This window comes from Hyla sarda, chromosome 2, assembly GCF_029499605.1.
Source record: "Hyla sarda isolate aHylSar1 chromosome 2, aHylSar1.hap1, whole genome shotgun sequence".
In the NCBI taxonomy this organism is placed as follows: Eukaryota; Metazoa; Chordata; class Amphibia; order Anura; family Hylidae; genus Hyla; species Hyla sarda.
This window is the reverse complement of record NC_079190.1, coordinates 506,186,059-506,204,902: the sequence shown is the minus strand read 5'-3', so window position 1 is coordinate 506,204,902 and position 18,844 is coordinate 506,186,059. Positions and strand designations below refer to the sequence as shown.

At 40.6% G+C, this 18,844-nt stretch overlaps 1 protein-coding gene across 4 annotated transcripts; it reads left to right on the top strand.

Moving 5' to 3' along the window:
• The first annotated feature begins 287 nt into the window (after positions 1 to 287).
• UPK1B (uroplakin 1B) lies at positions 288 to 17,908 on the top strand. Of its 4 annotated transcripts, none has more exons than XM_056560945.1 (8): positions 288 to 342; positions 8,748 to 8,832; positions 10,533 to 10,733; positions 12,909 to 12,983; positions 13,737 to 13,859; positions 15,583 to 15,762; positions 16,792 to 16,875; positions 17,140 to 17,908. In XM_056560945.1, exons 2-8 carry the CDS (start codon positions 8,767 to 8,769, stop codon positions 17,188 to 17,190), a joined length of 780 nt encoding a protein of 259 aa, XP_056416920.1. In that variant the 5' UTR covers positions 288 to 342; positions 8,748 to 8,766; the 3' UTR covers positions 17,191 to 17,908. The 4 variants fall into 4 exon arrangements, with proteins under 4 accessions (XP_056416920.1, XP_056416919.1, XP_056416921.1 ...); XM_056560944.1 differs by lacking the exon at positions 288 to 342 and adding an exon at positions 6,308 to 6,507; XM_056560946.1 differs by lacking the exon at positions 288 to 342 and adding an exon at positions 6,311 to 6,348.
• The last annotated feature ends 936 nt before the right edge of the window (positions 17,909 to 18,844 follow it).

Genomic DNA, 18,844 nt, shown 5'->3' with positions numbered 1-18,844 from the left:
AAGGTAATTTGTAGTAACCGCGATCAGGACACGGTGAATCACGTTTCGATGCGTTTCCAGATTCCGCTGGCTGATCTCCCATTTTCCAGCCCCTCGCTCCTCTCTATGAACATCTCTCCAGTAATGGCATTCGGGGGTTTTAAAAGCCACATTCCTGCATAATATCGGAATAGCTGACATACCTGTCCGCAGCAACCTGTTCAGCCAGGTACAGGGGGTCACATGACCGCCTCTGTCCAATCACAGCGCTCCCAGCTGGAAGGCTTAAAGAGTTGCTGGAGAACAGGTGTATGTACAATTAGTGAGGATCTGCAGGACAGGTGCGCGGTGCACAGGGACCGGGTGAGTATAGTGCTGGGGACTGGGACATATTCAGCTATCAGACATGTATGTTATGGGGAAGCAGAGCTGAGGTTGTCAGGTGGCTCTATGTGCAGGTGTCTGTATTGTACTGGGGAACCATTCAGAGACACTTAATGGTGCTACATCTATCTATCTATCTATCTATCTCATATCTATATATATCTATCTCGTATATCTATATCTTGTATGTATCTATCTATCTCCTATCTATCTATCTCCTATCTATCTATCTATCTCATATCTATTTATATATCTCCTATCTATCTCCTATCTATCTATCTATATTATATCTATCTCTATCTCTCATATCTATCTATCTCATATCTATCTATCTCATCTCTATCTATCTCATCTATCTGTCTCATATCTATCTCATATCTATCTCATATCTATATCATGTATGTATCTATCTCATATATATCTCTCATATTTATCTATCTCTCATATCTATCTCGAATATCTATATCATGTATGTATCTATCTATATCATGTATATAAATATCTCATGTATCTATATCTATCTATCTCATATATATCCCATATCTATCTATCTACATCTCATGTATCTATATCCTATCTATCTCGCATGTATCTGTATCATGTATCTATCTCTATAATGTATCTATCTATTTCATATCTATCTCTCATGTATCGTTCTATATCATGTATCTATCTATCTATATCTCATGTATCTGTATCTCTATATCTATCTCATGTATCTATCTATCTCATGTATCTATCTCATACCTACCTATCTCCTATCTATATCTATCTCTCTCATATGCATGTCTCCTATCTATCTATATCTCTCGCATTTATCTATCTATATCTCTCGCATTTATCTATCTGTATCTATCTCGCATTTATCCATCTGTATCTATATATATCTCCCTCATATGTATGTCTCCTATGTATCATGGCCGCGTTTATTTGCCCAACTATGTGGCTAATCTGTATATAGGTGACTAAGACCTATATCCCAGGGACTGATCCGGAAGGTGCAAAATGACAAACTCCGCTGTCCTACACCCCTGCTACATCACCTCATTATTCTTCTTCTGCAAATCTCAGATAAACTTCAGATTTCCAAGTCTTTGTATTTTGTGTGTTTAGTCTTGTATTGTGTCCTTGGAGTCTTGCACAGGAAAAGCAGAGCTGAGCTTGTTTAGGCCAGGACATGGCACTCCTGGGCTGCTGCATAGGGCAGGTGCTACATTTAGGAAATGATTTAAAATCCGTGTCTTTGCCAAATTCAGCTCTGCTACTGTCATTGGTTGAGCCCATCCTGCAAACATTAGTTTAGGTTGTTTTTTTTTTTTTTTTTAATCGTCATTACTTATTTCTATTATTAATTATTGTTCTTGCTGTTTTTTTTTATTCAAATACTTTTAACCTGCTATTTAGTGTCTTTTTCTAGTTCAGCAGCATTGTTGCTTATATGGCTACACATGTTCCTGGGCTGTAAAACTACAACTACAAAACTACAACGCCCAGACAGCACATTTGGTTATGAAACACTTTAGGAAGCTGAACACTTTGCTTTCATAGCATTCAGCTTCCCTGATCATACATTGTATATTATAGTGTATCCCAACCTGTGTGCCTTTCACTGTTACAAAACTACAACTCCCAGCATGCCCGGACAGCCAAAGGCTGTCCGGGTATGCTGGGAGGTGTAGTTTTGCAGCAGCTGGAGGCACACTGATTGGGAAACTGGTATGTGTTTAGGAACCATATAACACAGCGCCTCCACTGGCATGTGGCTGTGTCTGGGATAGCAGCTGAGCGTATTATACGAGGAACATGGTAGATGGGGGCCCTTTTTTACATTTTAATGACCCCCACTTTTTGCAATTTGCAAAATGACTGCTCAGCAGCTACTACAAGTCCCAGCACAGATTTTGCCTTTGTCTCTCCATCAGTGTGTCTCCAGTTGTTGCAAAACTACAACTCCCAGCATTGCCGGACAGCGCATTGGTTAGGAAACACCGGTATTTGTGTTTAGGAAGCTGAACACATTTCTTTCATAGCATTCAGCTTCCCTGATCATACATTGTGTATTATAGTGTGTTCCAAACAGTGTGTCTCCAGCTGTTGCAAAACTACAACTGCCAGCATGCCCAGACAGCACATTGGTTATGAAACACATTAGGAAGCTGAACCCTTTGCTTTCATAGCATTCAGCTTCCCTGATCATACATTGTGTATTCTAGTGTTTCCCAACCAGGGTGCCTCCAGCTGTTGCAAAACTACAACTGCCAGCATGCCCAGACAACACATTGGTTATGAAACACATTAGGAAGCTGAACACTTTGCTTTCATAGCATTCAGCTTCCCCAATCATACATCGTGTATTATAGTGTTTCCCAACCAGGGTGCCTCCAGCTGTTCCAAAACTACTTTTGCTGTTGCAAAAGTTGTAGTTTTGCAATTGCTGATGTTTTTTTTTTGGGTGGTCACCTCTGAAATTCATGCAACATCTGGGTCAGATTAACCCTAAAGAAATAATTCCCAGTCTATGGTGGTCTTATATGGTGAAGGGGGTTTAGGGGTTGGATATGACCACCGCTATATTGTGGCCTCCTTTTTTGTGCAAATCTTAAATCTTTTCTTTTTGGCGTGGCGGGATTTGTGGTTCCTCGTACAACGGCTACAAGAATGTTCGCCATCTCGCCCTGTGCTTTTGTTTCTTTTTCTTTTCTTTCCATTACACACAAGCAGCGTTAGTCGCTAAAGGGCATTAAGGTGCGGCCCCTGTAGGTGTCTGGGGGAAAGTATAGATGGATGCCTCCCGCCCTGGATTGTACGTCCTGCTGCTGGGGAGAGGCCCTGAGAGTGACACACAATGACCTGTTTGTGTACATTTTATTTTTTTTTTTTCTTTAATATATTGTTTAAAAAGAAATAAAATATATATATATATATATATATATATATATATATATATATATATATATATATATATATATATATATATATATATATAAAAAATATATTTTCTTTCATGTATATGCACATGTTAAAAAAATATACATATATGTAAAAAAATTAATATTAATATAGCTATCTTGTTTGTTTTTACATATATTTATATAAATATTTGCATTTTTAAGCATTAGATAGCTCTACCTATGGAGGCAGAATTTACAAAGGTTATCTAGGGTTAGAAAAAACAGAGCTGATTTGTTTCAAAAACAGCGCCACACCTGTCCTAAGTTTGTGTGGGGTTCAGTTGGAGTGAATGGAGCCAAGTTGTAATACCACACACAACCTGAGGACAAGCGGTGGTGCTGTGTCGGAAGAAATAAGCTCTGCTTACACAGCAGCTGCCCAGTTCAGCTCTGCTACATCTGTATTTATTTGATTCATTTAAAAAAATAAAAAAAACTTTTCCTGCTTAGGAATTTATTTAAAGGGCCACTAACCCTTCGGTCAGTATCTTATTACGGAGCACCTGCTACTCTTTTATGTCTATCTTGTTTATATACGTTGATGAAAATCCATATTGTTCCCAGGACTGAAGACATAAGTGACCATAGTGGGTGCAGCGAATTGTCTGAATCCAAAAAACGCTACAGTCTTCCTTATTAAGCTTGAAATGGCTGATACCAGGGAGCAATAGACTGTGTTCTCATACCCACAGGATACGTGAAAATGGCTGCTACTCACGTGTTTTACCATAGGTCCATCCCTTTCTGTATGTACTATACGAGAGGGTCCAGAACCTGGGTCCAAGTATCATTGGTTCTTTACTGACCACCCATTATGGCCGTATGATTGGTTCCTTATTGACTACCCTTAATGGCAGTATTATTGGTTATGTACTGACCACCTAATATGGCGACATCATTGGTTCCTTAAAGGGGTACTCCTGTGGAGAACCTTTTTTCTTTCTTCCTTTCTTTCTTTCTTTCTTTTTTTTAAATCAACTGGCGCCAGAAAGTTACAGATTAGTAAATTACTTCTACTAAAAAAAAAAACTTAATCCTTCCAGTACTTTTTAGGGGCTGTATACTACAGAGAAAATGCTTTTCTTTTTGGATTTCTCTTCTGTCACGACCACAGTGCTCTCTGCTGTCCATTTTAGGTCCAGAGCAGGAGAAAATCCCCATAGCAAACATATGCTGCTCTGGACAGTTCCTAAAATGGATAGAGGTGTCAACAGGGAGCACTGACACATGACAGAAGAGAAATCCAAAAAGAAAAGCATTTCCTCTGTACTATACAGCCCCTAAAAGGTATTGGAAGGATTAAGTTTTTTTTTTTTAATAGAAGTAATTTACTAATCTGTTTAACTTTCTGGCACCAGTTGATTAAAAAAAAAAAAAAAATTCCAAAGGAGTACCCCTTTAATGACTATCCAATATGGTGGTATCATTGGTTTCTTACTGACTATCCAGTATTGGTTCCTCACTGACCACCCAATATGGATGTATTATTGGTTACCTACTGAGAAGCCAATTTGGCGCCATCATTGGTTACTCAATTAGCACCCAATATGGCGCCATCATTGGTTCCTTACTGAGCACCCAATATGGCGCCATCATTGGTTCCTTACTGAGCACCCAATGTGGCGCCATCATTGGTTCCTTACTGAGCACCCAATGTGGCGCCATCATTGGTTACTCAATTAGCACCCAATATGGCGCCATCATTGGTTCCTTACTGAGCACCCAATATGGCGCCATCATTGGTTCCTTACTGAGCACCCAATGTGGCGCCATCATTGGTTCCTTACTGAGCACCCAATGTGGCGCCATCATTGGTTCCTTACTGAGCACCCAATGTGGCGCCATCATTGGTTACTCAATTAGCACCCAATATGGCGCCATCATTGGTTCCTTACTGAGCACCCAATATGGCGCCATCATTGGTTCCTTACTGAGCACCCAATGTGGCGCCATCATTGGTTCCTTACTGAGCACCCAATGTGGCGCCATCATTGGTTCCTTACTGAGCACCCAATATGGCGCCATCATTGGTTCCTTACTGAGCACCCAATGTGGCGCCATCATTGGTTCCTTACTGAGCACCCAATGTGGCGCCATCATTGGTTCCTTACTGAGCACCCAATGTGGGGCCATCATTGGTTCCTTACTGAGCACCCAATGTGGCGCCATCATTGGTTCCTTACTGAGCACCCAATGTGGCGCCATCATTGGTTCCTTACTGAGCACCCAATGTGGTGCCATCATTGCTCCTTACTGAGCACCCAATGTGGCGCCATCATTGGTTCCTTACTGATCACCCAATGTGGCGCCATCATTGGTTACTTACTGTGCACCCAATATGGTGCCATCTTTGGTACCTTGCTGACCATCCAATATGGCGGCATCTTTGGTACCTTGCTGACCATCCAATATGGCGGCATCATTGGTTCCTTATTGACCACCCCGATATGGCAGCATCATTGGTTCCTTACTGACCACCCAATATGGCGGTATGTTCACCCAGACGGTCAAAGCCTAGGAAAATCTGGACACAGTATGCAAAATGAGCATGCATATAGATGACCTATAGGGCGGAGACGGATTTAGTCAATGTTGTGTTGAGGTTATTGTTACATTAACCTTCATTTCTAAAGAACAGCAGTGTTTTGAGTGTGGTTAAGCTGCAATACCAGTCACAGCCTGTGGACAAGGGTGGCGCCATTGCTATGGAAAAAGACCTTTCTTTTTTTTTTTTTTTTTTTTTTTAGATTGGTGGCTTCTTGAGTGTTGCAAACTACAACTCCCAGCGAGCCCTGACAGCCAAAGGCTGTCAGGGCTTGCTGGGAGTTGTAGTTTTGCAACAGCTGAGAGGGTACAGGTTTGAAAACACAAAGATTATCTCTGACTACCATGGAAATCTGTGAGAGAAGGTTTTTAACAGGCCCTATGAGAGTTACAATGGCTGACGGGAAGTAGCTATGTCATCTACTTCCTGTCCTAGATGAAAGAAGAAACCATGGAAACCCTGATAGGCCGCCTTCTCTAGGCCCACACTGTGAGCCCAAAATCAGTGCAAGGGTTAAAATTAAAAGAATTCCATCTTCTAGACTCTTGTCAGAATGAGGAATTTAGCTGAAAATGCATCGATCCCACCCGAATACCTGTTCTGGATGTTTTTAGGTTTCTGGGGTCAGGAGTTACTCAAAAGCCCCTGGTGAGAAGAATGTGGACAATGTGACCGGAGCGGGGAACAATGAAATGTAGGAATGTGGTACGGCCGGGTCAGCGACTAGACGCGGGGTCGCCTCACAAACCGGTTTATCAGAAAATGTTTTCGATTTAACTTTTGGTTTGTTGTGTTTTTGTATTTCTTTTTCCAAGACTCAACCAATGGTAGCTTTTTATTTTTTTTATTTTTTTTTATTATTTAACCAATAAATTAAGGGGGTCGGCTGTATAATAGAGCTAACGCCCAGTAACGCAGTTCTCACTTTTGAAAAAAAATATTTTGACGTAAAAATGTAAAAAATCTAAAAAAAAAATCCTAACATAGCCTTATGATGCGGGGCGTTGACTACAGTATACAGCAGTTTCCAGTCTTTTAACCCCTTAGATGTTACCCGGTGAAAAGATGAAGGAAAAGGGGGGGGGGGAATGGGGGGGGGGAGACAAACATTTAGAAGTTGTTCCAAATGTTTTTTCTTTTTTTTTTTTGTAATTTTTTTTTTTAATCTTTGAAAGTGTTTTTTAAATAAGGGATGTTGGGGGTTGGGGGGCACTATTAAGGAAAAAACAGAACTACAACTCCCATCCTCCTAGGAAGCGAGTTGTTTTTCAGACATAAACGTCCATTTTTACATTTTAAAAATAAATTAAAATTAAAAAAATCCCCCGGCAGGAACACCCTATGACCTACCGTTTTGGGGGCATTTTTGAGAATTTTTCCGTACGTTTTGTTTCATATTCTGTGTCTCTCTCTGTGGATCATGAATCACATTACGCAAAACTGTGAGCGCCTAAAGCCTCCATAATATGTCCGCAATAATTTGCACGCGTTTTAGTTTTTTTGCGGCTTTAACAATTGCAGCCATGAAAGAAACTGGGCGGCTTTATCCGAGTGAATTTAAAGGGGTACTCCAGTGGAAAAAAATGTTGTTTTTTTTTGTTTTGTTTTTTAAATCAACTGGTGCCAGAAAGTTAAACAGATTTGTAAATTACTTCTATTTAAAAAATCTTAATCCTTCCAGTACTTATTAGCAGCTGTATGCTACAGAGGAAATTCTTTTCTTTTTGAATTTTTCTTTTTTTTTCCGTCTTGTCCACAGTGCTCTCTGCTGACACCTGATGCCCGTATCAGGAACTGTCCAGAGCAGGAGAAAATCCCCAGCAGCCTTGATTTTATTTTATTTATTTTTATGTAGTGTTTCCTAACCAGGGAACCTCCAGCTGTTGCAAAACTACAACTCCCAGCATGCCTGGACAGCAGTGTATTCATTTATATCTTTATTCATTTATCCATTTATTTATCAATGAATTAGCTTATTTTTTTTAATTTTAATATTTTTTTTTTTTAAATGCATTTATTTTTAAATTTTTTTTTTAAAATAGGGCTGGTCCTTATGAGCAGTGGTCTCCAAACTGCGGCTCTCCAGCTGTTGCAAAACTATAAATCCCAGCATGCCCGGAGTTGTAGTTTTGCAGCAGCTGGAGGGCCACAGTTTGGAGACCACTGCTTTGAGCTATGGCTGCAGGCCAGTGCTATGTGACCCAAATTTCAGTATTGTGGGGTGTGGGGGGGCTTGGGAACCCCAAGCGGTATATGGCGGTATTAGATAACACCATTAAATAGCGTAAATAATAATGAATTTTTTTTTTTTTTTTGCCCATAATAATACACCAATCATGGTACCCATGCCGTAGTCTATACAGACCGGTTGCCTTTAGGCTATGTTCACAAGGCTTTAAAACAGAAGAAAAAATGTTTTAGCCTTGTCTGTACTGACCCGGAGAGCACTAGAGAAGAATGGGAAGCACATTGTCACTTATAAGAGAAACCATCACCCAGTTGGTTTCTCTTATAAGGAACCCGTTTTCTGTGATCGGAAGGAAAATGAGTTCTTGGTGGCAAATTTCAGAAACCATATTGTGACATGGCGCCCTGATGGGTGTACAGAGGTACCACCTATGTCTTGGTGTCTAAAGTCACATCCAAATGGCACATGAGGTCCTGGTTGTATGGCTCTCCAGGCCATCTTGTCTTGTTCTTCCAGTGGCTTTATGTTCTCCTCTTCTTAATGTTGTGTGTCTTCCATATATGACCATTGAGGTAGATCCTTCCTTATGGTCAGGAGTCTGGAGATTCACAATGGTTTTACTTGGTGGTCGACCGATCCGGCACCTTTCGTCTTATTGGATATTCTAGATTGTAATCTTTGGGGTCTTTCCTCTTCGCAGACCGTCCACTCTTGAAACAATGTCGGGAAATGCAGGAATTCGCTGTTTCCAAGTGATCTTAATAATCGGCAATGTGGTCATCGGTGTAAGTATTCGCTGCTTTTGGGGGTTGTGTGACTGTGGCGCTTCAGATGAGCGGCGGCGCTCTGCAACGGGCAGAGTGGCTGTCTATTTTGCCTATAGGCAGAACCAGCCCTGATGAGACCTCCTTCTTATGAACTTGTCCTTAAAGGGGTACTCCACTGGAAAACTATTTTTTTTTTTTTTTTTTTTATCAACTGGTTCCAGAAAGTTTTTAAACAGAGATTTGTAAATTACTTCTATTAAAAAAAAAAATCTTAATCCTTCCAGTACCTATCAGCTGCTGTTATGATCCACAGGAAGTTCTTTTTTTTTTTTCCCCCCCTTTCTGTCTGACCACAGTGCTCTCTGTTGGTATCAGGAACTGTCCAAAGCAGGCTATGGGGATTTGCTCCTACTCTGGACAGTTCCTAAAATGGACAGAGGTGTCAGCATAGAGCACTGTGGTCAGACAGAAAGGAAATTCAAAAAGGAAATAACTTCCTTTGTGGTATACAGCAGCTGATAAGTACTGGAAGGATTAAGATTTTTTTTAAATAGAAGTCATTTACAATTCTGTTTAACGTTCTGGCACAAGTTGACAATTTTTTTTTTTTTTTTTTTTTTCCCAGTGGAGTACCCCTTTAAGAACTCTTAATTTTATTCTCCAGACATGGTCCAACTGGGTCCATCTCCCTCTAATGGAGGAAGTTCATGGTTGTCACTAGAGATGAGCGAACTTACAGTAAATTTGATTCGTCACGAACTTCTCAGCTCGGCAGTTGATGACTTATCCTGCATAAATTAGTTCAGCTTTCCGGTGCTCCCGTGGGCTGGAAAAGGTGGATACAGTCCTAGGAGACTCTTTCCTAGGACTGTATCCACCTTTTCCAGCCCACCGGAGCACCTGAAAGCTGAACTAATTTAAGCAGGAAAAGTCATCAACTGCCGAGCCGAGAAGTTCGTGACGAATCGAATTTTAATTGTAAGTTCGCTCATCTCTAGTTGTCACCTCTGGTTCCTCTTCCACGATTCGAGTGATTCTCTTAGTTTACGCCACCATAGGGTCCATCTCAGGCTGGGTTCACACCACGTTTTTCAAATACGGTAACCGTATACGGTTTTCCGCAAAAAAACGTATACGACCGTATCCGAAACCGTATGCATAGAGAATGCATTGTAAACCATATTCCAAATGTTGTGTACGGTTGCATCCTTTTTGCCTCGGATACGATTTTGCCGATTTTTCAACCGTAGGCAAAAAACCGCTGTCGACCACGTTTTTTGCCTCCGGTTGGAAAACCGTATGCGAATCGTATGCGGTTCTTTTAACATTGTTGTCTATGAGAACCGTACACAGAATTTCAGAATACGGCTGCACACGGTTTTTCTAATCCATTTTTGGAGTTGACACATGCGCAGATTGGAATTTCAATAGAACAATAGTAACTTTATTAAATTGCTGGAAAACTAATTCCAAAAAAATAGCAAAAACGGATGCAAACGGATAGAACCGTACATACCTTTTGGAACCGTATATGGGGAAAAACCGTATACGTTTTAATTTTGAGTCATACGGTTGCATACGGTTTTTGCCATACGTGTTTTTTAGCGGAAAACCGTATACGGTAACCGTATTTGAAAAACGTGGTGTGAACCCAGCCTTATAGGGTATTTGTGTGTTATGGGATTTTAATGCCTTTTCCCCTCCCCCCCCCCCTTCAGCTGGCTGGTCTTGCCCTGACCGCAGAATGCATCTACTTTGTGTCGGACCAGAACCGTCTCTACCCTCTTCTAGATGCCACCTACAACGACGACATCTATGCGGCTGCGTGGATCGGCATTTTCACCGGCTTCTGTTTCTTCTTGCTCGCCATCCTGGGTATTGTTGGCGTCATGAAGTGTAATCGGAGGATGCTGATGGCGGTGAGTGTTCGTGGGGCTCGTCCATGCACCCTATCGAAGGAATATCATTTTATGACCTACACTGTAGCAATGGCTCATACCAGTGGTCTCCAAACTGTGGACCTCCGGCTGTTGCAAAACTGCAACATGCAGCTTGCCCGGACAGCCAACGGCTGTCCGGGCAAGCTGCATGTTGCAGTTTTGCAACAGCCGGAGGTCCACAGTTTGGAGACCGCTGGCTTATATTATTCATAGCGTCCAAAGGTTACCATTAGAGATGAGCGAACTTACAGTAAATTCGATTCGTCACGAACTTCTCGGCTCGGCAGTTGATGTCTTTTCCTGCGTAAATTAGTTCAGCTTTCCGGTGCTCCGGTGGGCTGGAAAAGGTGGATACATTCCTAGGAAAGAGTCTCCTAGGACTGTATCCACCTTTTCCAGCCCACCGGAAAGCTGAACTAATTTACGCAGGATAAGTCATCAACTGCCGAGCCGAGAAGTTCGTGACGAATCGAATTTACTGTAAGTTCGCTCATCTCTAGTTACCATCCAATTGTCATCATTGTCCTACAAGTTTTGGTCATTGGGGTGGTGACCAACTTGATCTCCATGACTGTCCCGATACCGGACGTTTGCACGTCTAATTGTACTCGTGCGAATGTCGTCAATACCTGCGGGAAGGTGCTCTGTGCTATGCAGTGCGCATCATAGCCAGGACCTGTGTCTAAACCCTTTAGATGCTGCGATCAAAGCTGATTGCGGCACCTAAAAGTCCTGAAGTTAAAGGGGTACTCCGGTGGAAAACAGAAAACAGATATGTAAATTACTTCTATTAAAAAATCTTAATCCTTCCAGTACTTATTAGTTGCTGAATACTAAAGAGGAAATTATGTTTATTTTTTATTTTTTTTTGGAATAGAGAGCTCTCTGCTGATATCACTGGCACAGTGCTCTCTGCTGACCTCTCTGTCCATTTTAGGAACTGTCCAGAGCAGCATATGTTTGCTATTGGGTTTTCTCCTACTCTGGATGGTTTTTAAAATAGACAGAGATGTCAGCAGAGAGCACTGTGCTTGTGATGTCAGCAGAGAGCTCAGTGTACCAAAAAAAGAATTTCCTCTTTAGTATTCAGCAGCTAATACTTCTATATATAAAAAAAAATCTTAATCCTTCCAGTACTTATCAGCTGCTGTATGCTCCACAGGAAGCTGTGTAGTTCTCTCCAGTCTGACCACAGTGCTCTCTGCTGACACCAGAGCCCTCTGCTGGCTGTCCAGAGCAGGAGAGGTTTGCTATGGTGATTTGCTCCTGCTTGGGACAGTTCCTGACATGGCCAGAGGTGGCAGCAGAGAGCTCTGTGCTCTGACTGGAAATAAACCAAACAACTTCCTCTGGAGCATACAGCAGCTGATAAGTACTGGAAGGATTAAAATGTTTAAATATAAGTAATTTATAAATCTGTACAACTTTCTGGCCATGGTTGATTTAAAAAAATATATATATTTTTTCCCACTGGAGTACCCCTTTTGAAGGGTTACTCCACTACCCAGCGTCTGGAACGTTGTGTCCGGGCCTCCGTGTTCACGCCCACCCCCTCATGACATCATGTCCCGCCCCCATCAATGAAAGTCTATGGGAAGGGGGCGCGACCCCGTCGCGCCCCCTTCCCATAGACTTTCATTGAGGGAGCGGGCGTGAACACGAAAGCCCGCACACAGCATTCGGAACTCAATTTTCCAGGTGTTTGGGAGCGAAGTAACCCTTTAAGGCTGGTGGAGGCCATTTGGAAAAACATTTGTGTGAGCCTGCTCCTATTTCTGACTTGGTTTTTACCTGGCCCTTCACAAACCAATAGGAGAGGTGGATGAGTGTGTGAAGGCTATAAGTTGCCCTTTTGAGGTAAAGGGGGGTGGTTTGGGCTATTCCTTCTCTGCTGTATGGGATAAAGCTGAAGTACCAGCAAGGGGATCCATTTATTTATTTTATTTTTTTGTTCAAGATGATGATATTGTTACTAAATAATACTGGGTAAGGGGGATGCGACAACGTCAAATATTTTTGGGGAACAAAAAAAGAGTGGCTCTCAATGGATGAGGTGAAGGTCTGGTCTATGGTTGGTGAAGATTTGGGGTTTGTCTTATATACTTTATTTCATGGATCAGGATTGGTGACTTTTTGCTTTCTTTTATTTTGCAGTATTTAATCCTGATGTTCATTGTTTATTGCTTTGAAGCCGCGTCTGCTATTGTGGCAGCAACACAAAGAGACTTCGTAAGTATTAAGGTCATAAAGTAGGTGCCATCGTAAGGAATGTGTGCGCAACCCAAACATGCTTTTAGCCTAACTCAACCCCCCTCTCCCCATACAAAATGGTGCAACCCCTTCTGATGTAGGCTCTTGATCAGTTGAGCCCCTCGGTGCCCAAGTAGGGTGATACCAGTGCAAACGCTGCTCATCCAAGAGTTAACTTTGCTGTGTCTATAAACCCTTCGAAAAAGTCAATGCAATCGTGACATGGTGGTGTCACAATGGTTAATGGGGTGAACCTTAATGGGATTACCCCCATTAACCATTAGCCTAGAACAGGCATAGGCAACCTTCGGCACTGCCAATGTTGCGGACTAAATCTCCCATGAAGCTTTGGCAGCATTTTGGCTGTAAGAGGCTCATGGGAGATGTAGTCTAAAACATCTGCAGTGCTGAAGGCTGTCTATTGCCTGGCCTAGAGGATCCTGGGGGGGGGGCTCAAAAGATATTCCCTACAAACACATTTTCTGACATTTTTTTTTAGTCTAAAAATGTCTCCAAAGATATAATGAAAACATGTAAACTTACAATACCAAATCCCTCTGTGGTGATCAGGCATTGCCGCCTATTCACCATAAATTCTACCATAAAATCAATGACAGATCAAACTGAACACGCTGCAGAAGTTATCGGTCACTTGTGCTGTTGCTGTGGTGCTTTTAAATGTTTCTAAATACCCTTTTAACACTTTATTTTTAAATCTAATTTTCTTTTCAGTTTATTCCTAACTTATTCTTGAAACAAATGTTGGAATATTACCAAAACCAGAATCCCTCCAACAGCGACGAACAATTCAAAATTAATGGAGTCACAACCACCTGGAACTATCTTATGTTGCAGGTACTTTTGAGATGTTATGTATGATTTTACTAATTAATTATTTTTTTTCTTCTAGATAAACTTTGTTTTTAAGTCTAAGAATTATCATAACAGGTGATAAATGACAAACTAATAACTGTCAACTGAAACTTGTTATAATGTTATCATATGGTAACTGAAATGATGTGGTCTTAAAATAAATTAAAAAAAAAATTGGGGGCTCGTCCGGGATATTCTACATAATCTTTAGTACTGATTTTATTATTTTTTTTGCTTATGTATTGATATGAACCATGTATGTACTGTAGAGGACTTTCTAACTTGGCAGCTCAAAGCCTATATGTGTTTATGTATATAAAATAAATTTAAATAAGTAACTAAATTAAATAAATAAAAAAATATATCTACACATACACATTTTATATATATATATATTTTTTTTTTTTACACACATATACTTTTTCTATATTTTGTGGGAATTGGTCTCTTCCCGAAGCTGGGCACCCACGTGGATCTTGAATCCTGTAACACGGTGCTCCTCCATCCTTTCTGTGATATATATATTTTTTATATATTTATTAACTAATAAAAATATATATTAACTAAAATACGGTATTTAAATACAAAAAAAGGTGTGTGTGTGTGTGTATATATAAAATATATATAAATATATACACATTTTTTTGCATTTAAATATTTATTTTATTTATTATATATACATACACACACACAAAAAGTCTTAGTAGAAAGTCTTCTACATTTTATAGTAGTCTTTTAGGTGAGCAGGATATGATACTGTGCGGTATAATCACTTTTTAATTTATATGGACGACCTGAAACCCTAGAACTCCTGGAAACATTTAGTAGTAATAGGTTATTCCAACAAGTCCCTTGGGAGGGAGTGTTCTGACTACCCTCAACAACGTAGATGAAGGCATATTCACCGGATTCTGTTTTTCCTTGCCCGCTATCCTGGGTAGCATTGGCGTCATGAAATGTAATCTGAGGATGCTAATGGCGGGGAGTGTTCCGGATGCTCATCCTTGCACCCTGTCAAAGGAGTATCATTGTATGACCTTGTTCTACAGTATATCAGTGGCTTATACCAGTGTTCTGCAAACTGTGGACCTCAAGCTTTTGCAAAACTGCAACTTGCAGTTTGCCCGGACAGCCGTTGGCTGTTCGGGCAAACTGCATGTTGCAGATTTGCAAATGGCGGAGGTTTGCAGTTTGGAAACCACTGGCTTACACTTTTTTTTTTTTTTTTTTTTTTTTTTTATAGCTTCCTACAACCATCCAAAGGTTACTGTCCCATTGTCATTATTGTCCTACAAGTTTTTACCATTATGGCCAATTTAATCTCCATGACTCTTGGTACTCATAGAACTCTAGAAACATTTAGTAATAGGTCTTTCCAAACAGTCCTTTTGGGATGGAGGGTTTGCTTAAATAAACTACCATAAACTACATATTGTTGAGGATAGTCTGCAAACTCTTTGTTCGCAACACCCCACCACCACCCACTTATCATTGTTCCTCTCCCGAGGGGCCTTGGCGTTTGACCAATTTAGAAGTGTTTGGTTATATTGCTATGGGCCAGGATCATCTTGAAGTGAAATAACACATATATATATTTTATATTTCTCCTGTACAGTACAGTTTCTCCTCATTGGTTCATTTACGTAAGATACCCCCCGTGCTAGAATTTTTGTAAGCACAAAATAACTCCTCCCTTCTTTCCCAGAAACAATGTTGCGGCGTCAACGGTCCTCAAGACTGGCAGGACTACACTTCTGCGTTCCGACTTTCCAACAGCGATTCGGCTTTCCCTTGGCCTCAGCAGTGCTGCGTGATGAACTTTAATGGAGAACCCCTGGACCTGGCACAGTGCAGACTGGGCGTGTCTGGATATCTGAATCTTAATGTAAGAAATGTTTCTTTTTAGGGGGCATCGGATAATCTATATCTAGAATCCATACTTTCCACTCGGCACATTGTTAATGAAGTGTTGGGCTGAGCCAGACCAACTTTAGTAGTATTTAGGTCCTTTTTTAAAGAGTACCTATCATAATAATAATCTGTCCCTAAATCCCTCCACATCTGTCCCTGACCCTTGTAGACCCTAACGCTGCCTTTTATTTTTTATTTAAAAATAGCCATTTATACCTTTTATTTCAGGCTTTACATCCTGCTCATTCTCCGTCGCCTCTGATATGGAGAAAGGGGGCCTGGCCTGGCAGGCGCAACATCATCTGAAGCCTGCCTTGGCTCACTTCCGCCCTACATCTATGCTGCGCTCCCTTTGTGGGCTCTGTGTATCAGGAGGCAGAAGGAGGGGGCGGGGATATCAAATTAGACAGAGCTCGCTCTCTGAATGTTTCCCATACAGCCAGAGAGCGAGCTATGGCCAGACTTCACTTCCTGAGTTTGGACTTCTGCCAGCAGCAGAAGTCAAAGTGCGCGCGAGGGGGTAAAATTGCATGCTGGACCACTAGGGAGACCCCCTAGTGGCCGACATTTCAAAGTTAAAAAAACAAACCTATAAACAACAAGTTTTTAAATTATATATTAGAGAGATAAGGAGTGCCATGTTAAAAATGTATTTTAATGATTGCCCATTCAAGTTCCCTTACTACATTATACATGAAATTGATAATATAGATTTGCCCATTAAACCAACCCAGTGGGCCCTAGCATCAGCCCAGTTTCTGACATGTTTGAACCAGGCTAGTGTTAGCAGACAAGACAATCCTAGGCTTGGGGGACACCATTAAGAGATGCGTAGCTATCCTCTGCACTTGTTAAGCAGAAGGTATGATAGACCTTCTATAGGTATGGAGCCCACTGTATCACCCAGGTGCCCCCATATACCCTGGCAATCACTCTATGGCTACATATAGGTTTATGGGCACAACCTTTTCTTATGCACTTATCTGTGTGATCTTTGTTACAGGGCTGCTACGATCAAATTGCTGGACACCTGAATCGTCACGCTTGGGGTGTAGCATGGTTCGGATTCGCAATTTTGTGCTGGGCGGTAAGTATAGTGGCAAATGTCTCCTCAACCTGCTTCGAATAAACTCTACATTGGGATTCTTTGTAGAAAGTGATGGTAATTTGGACGCTCCATCTATCACTGGCTCTTTCTGCTGTATTTCATTCCTCGGGGGCGTTAACTGGAAGGTTCACGCCCCTGAGGAAGTAGATCTAGGCTTTCATCTACTCAAGTACTTCTGTATTCTGTAGGAACTTTTTATGTATGTAAATTGTAATGATTTCCTTTATTTTTTTCTATTTTCAGTTCTGGGTGCTCCTCGCTACCATGTTCTACTGGGTGCGGATAGAATATTAGATGATTTCTTAATCCTCTTAGAAATTTTTATATAGCAAATGACCAAAGACCATGTGGCCAATATGGAAGACAGGACGTGAAGATCCCTCTTCCGGAACGCCAAAGCATTCTCTCTGACTTATGATATTTTGGCCGGTGGACATTTTTGTCTGGGAGGTGGTGGTGGGGGATTACAGACATATAATGCTGCCTTCGAAAAGACTCCATTATAGAGGTCCGCAGTCATTATGCTTGTATAAGTATTGGTCTCCTGTATATATCCCCACGTACTACGGCCAAGTGTCAAAAAATGTATATGATGTCCCAAGTGGTTTCTGCTACAAGGTTATACTCGTTCCTTGTCGCCCAATTTTTATTTTTGAAGTATTAAGGCCACTAACTTTCTGCATTCCATTTTTACTTTTTGTTTTTCTTTTTTTTTTTTTTTAACGGTGAATTAAAGTGTAAAAGATTCATATATATATATATACTTTTTTGTTGTTGTTTGTGCTCTGCTTGATGAACCTATACAAATAAATAGTATTACGCTGCCTTTTTTCTTCTCTATCTAAACACTGAATCACAGAATTAAATGTTGTAAAAAAAAAAAAACACTGAGTAAAGAAATGTTACTTTTGTATTATAACTTTGTGAGCACAAAACAACTTATTGTCTGTAAGTGTAAAATCACTATGTATTCACCACAATTTTTATTGTTAAAAAAACAATAAAAAAAATAATCCCCCAAGTAAAAATAAAATTTTATTATTATTATTATTTATTTTTCTTTTTTGAATAGTCATTATTAAAGGAGTCACCTAGCCTCAAATAGACGACAAATATTGGGTGTTGTTCATACTACGGGCTCCAACGTAAGTCTAAAAACACTGTGTAAAAAAAAAAAAAAAAAAAAAATTTAAAAAAAATTTAAACGTAAGTGTAAAAACACTATGTATTCATCACAACAAGTTTTATTGTTTTGAAAATAAACATTTAAAAAATCCCCCAAGTAAAAATTTAAAAGTTTTGATTATAGAATTATTATTACTATTAAATATTATTATTTAGCCTTTTATTAAAGGGTTCGCCCAACCTCAAATAGATCAAAAAATATTTGGCCCTGTTCATACTACGGGCTTCTCCGGAATCTGCGAATGTCAGCGGCAATTTGCTGCAAGCAGTAAGCGCTGTCCCATTTAATACCGTGTGGATTCCACCAGAAGATTGAACAAAGGCTGTCCGGGTATTCTGGGAGTTGTAGTTTTGCAACAGCTGGAGGCACACTGGTTTGTAAACATTGATCTAAACCTAAAGTGGGCTCCAAACTTTGGCCCTCCAGCTGTTGCAAAACTACAACTCCCAGCATGCCCAGACATCCAACGGGGTTGTAGTTTTGAGGCAGACTAGTAGGGACGCACTATAATGTATGATCAGCGAAGCTGAATGCTATGAAAGCGATGTGTTCAGCTTCCTAAATACATCTAATGCCAGTGTTTCCCAACCAGTGTGCCTCCAGCTGTTTCAAAATGACAACTCCCAGTATTGTAACTCCCAGCATTGTGGTTTTGCTGGAGGACTGCAGTTTGTAGTCCACTTCTGAAACTATGGCCCAATATTTTATGTTCCTAAGATCTAGTATGTAGTCAAATCCTTGGTATCTGAAATCCTACATCTT

What these genes read in the sequence shown, in the direction of transcription:
- UPK1B (XM_056560945.1), top strand. Translation starts at nt 8,767, where the DNA reads ATGTCGGGAAATGCAGGAATTCGCTGTTTCCAAGTGATCTTAATAATC. An exon ending in CAGCAACACAAAGAGACTTC is followed by an intron (nt 12,984 to 13,736) that starts GTAAGTATTAAG and finishes TTTTCTTTTCAG; the next exon opens with TTTATTCCTAACTTATTCTT. An exon ending in TCGCAATTTTGTGCTGGGCG is followed by an intron (nt 16,876 to 17,139) that starts GTAAGTATAGTG and finishes TTCTATTTTCAG; the next exon opens with TTCTGGGTGCTCCTCGCTAC.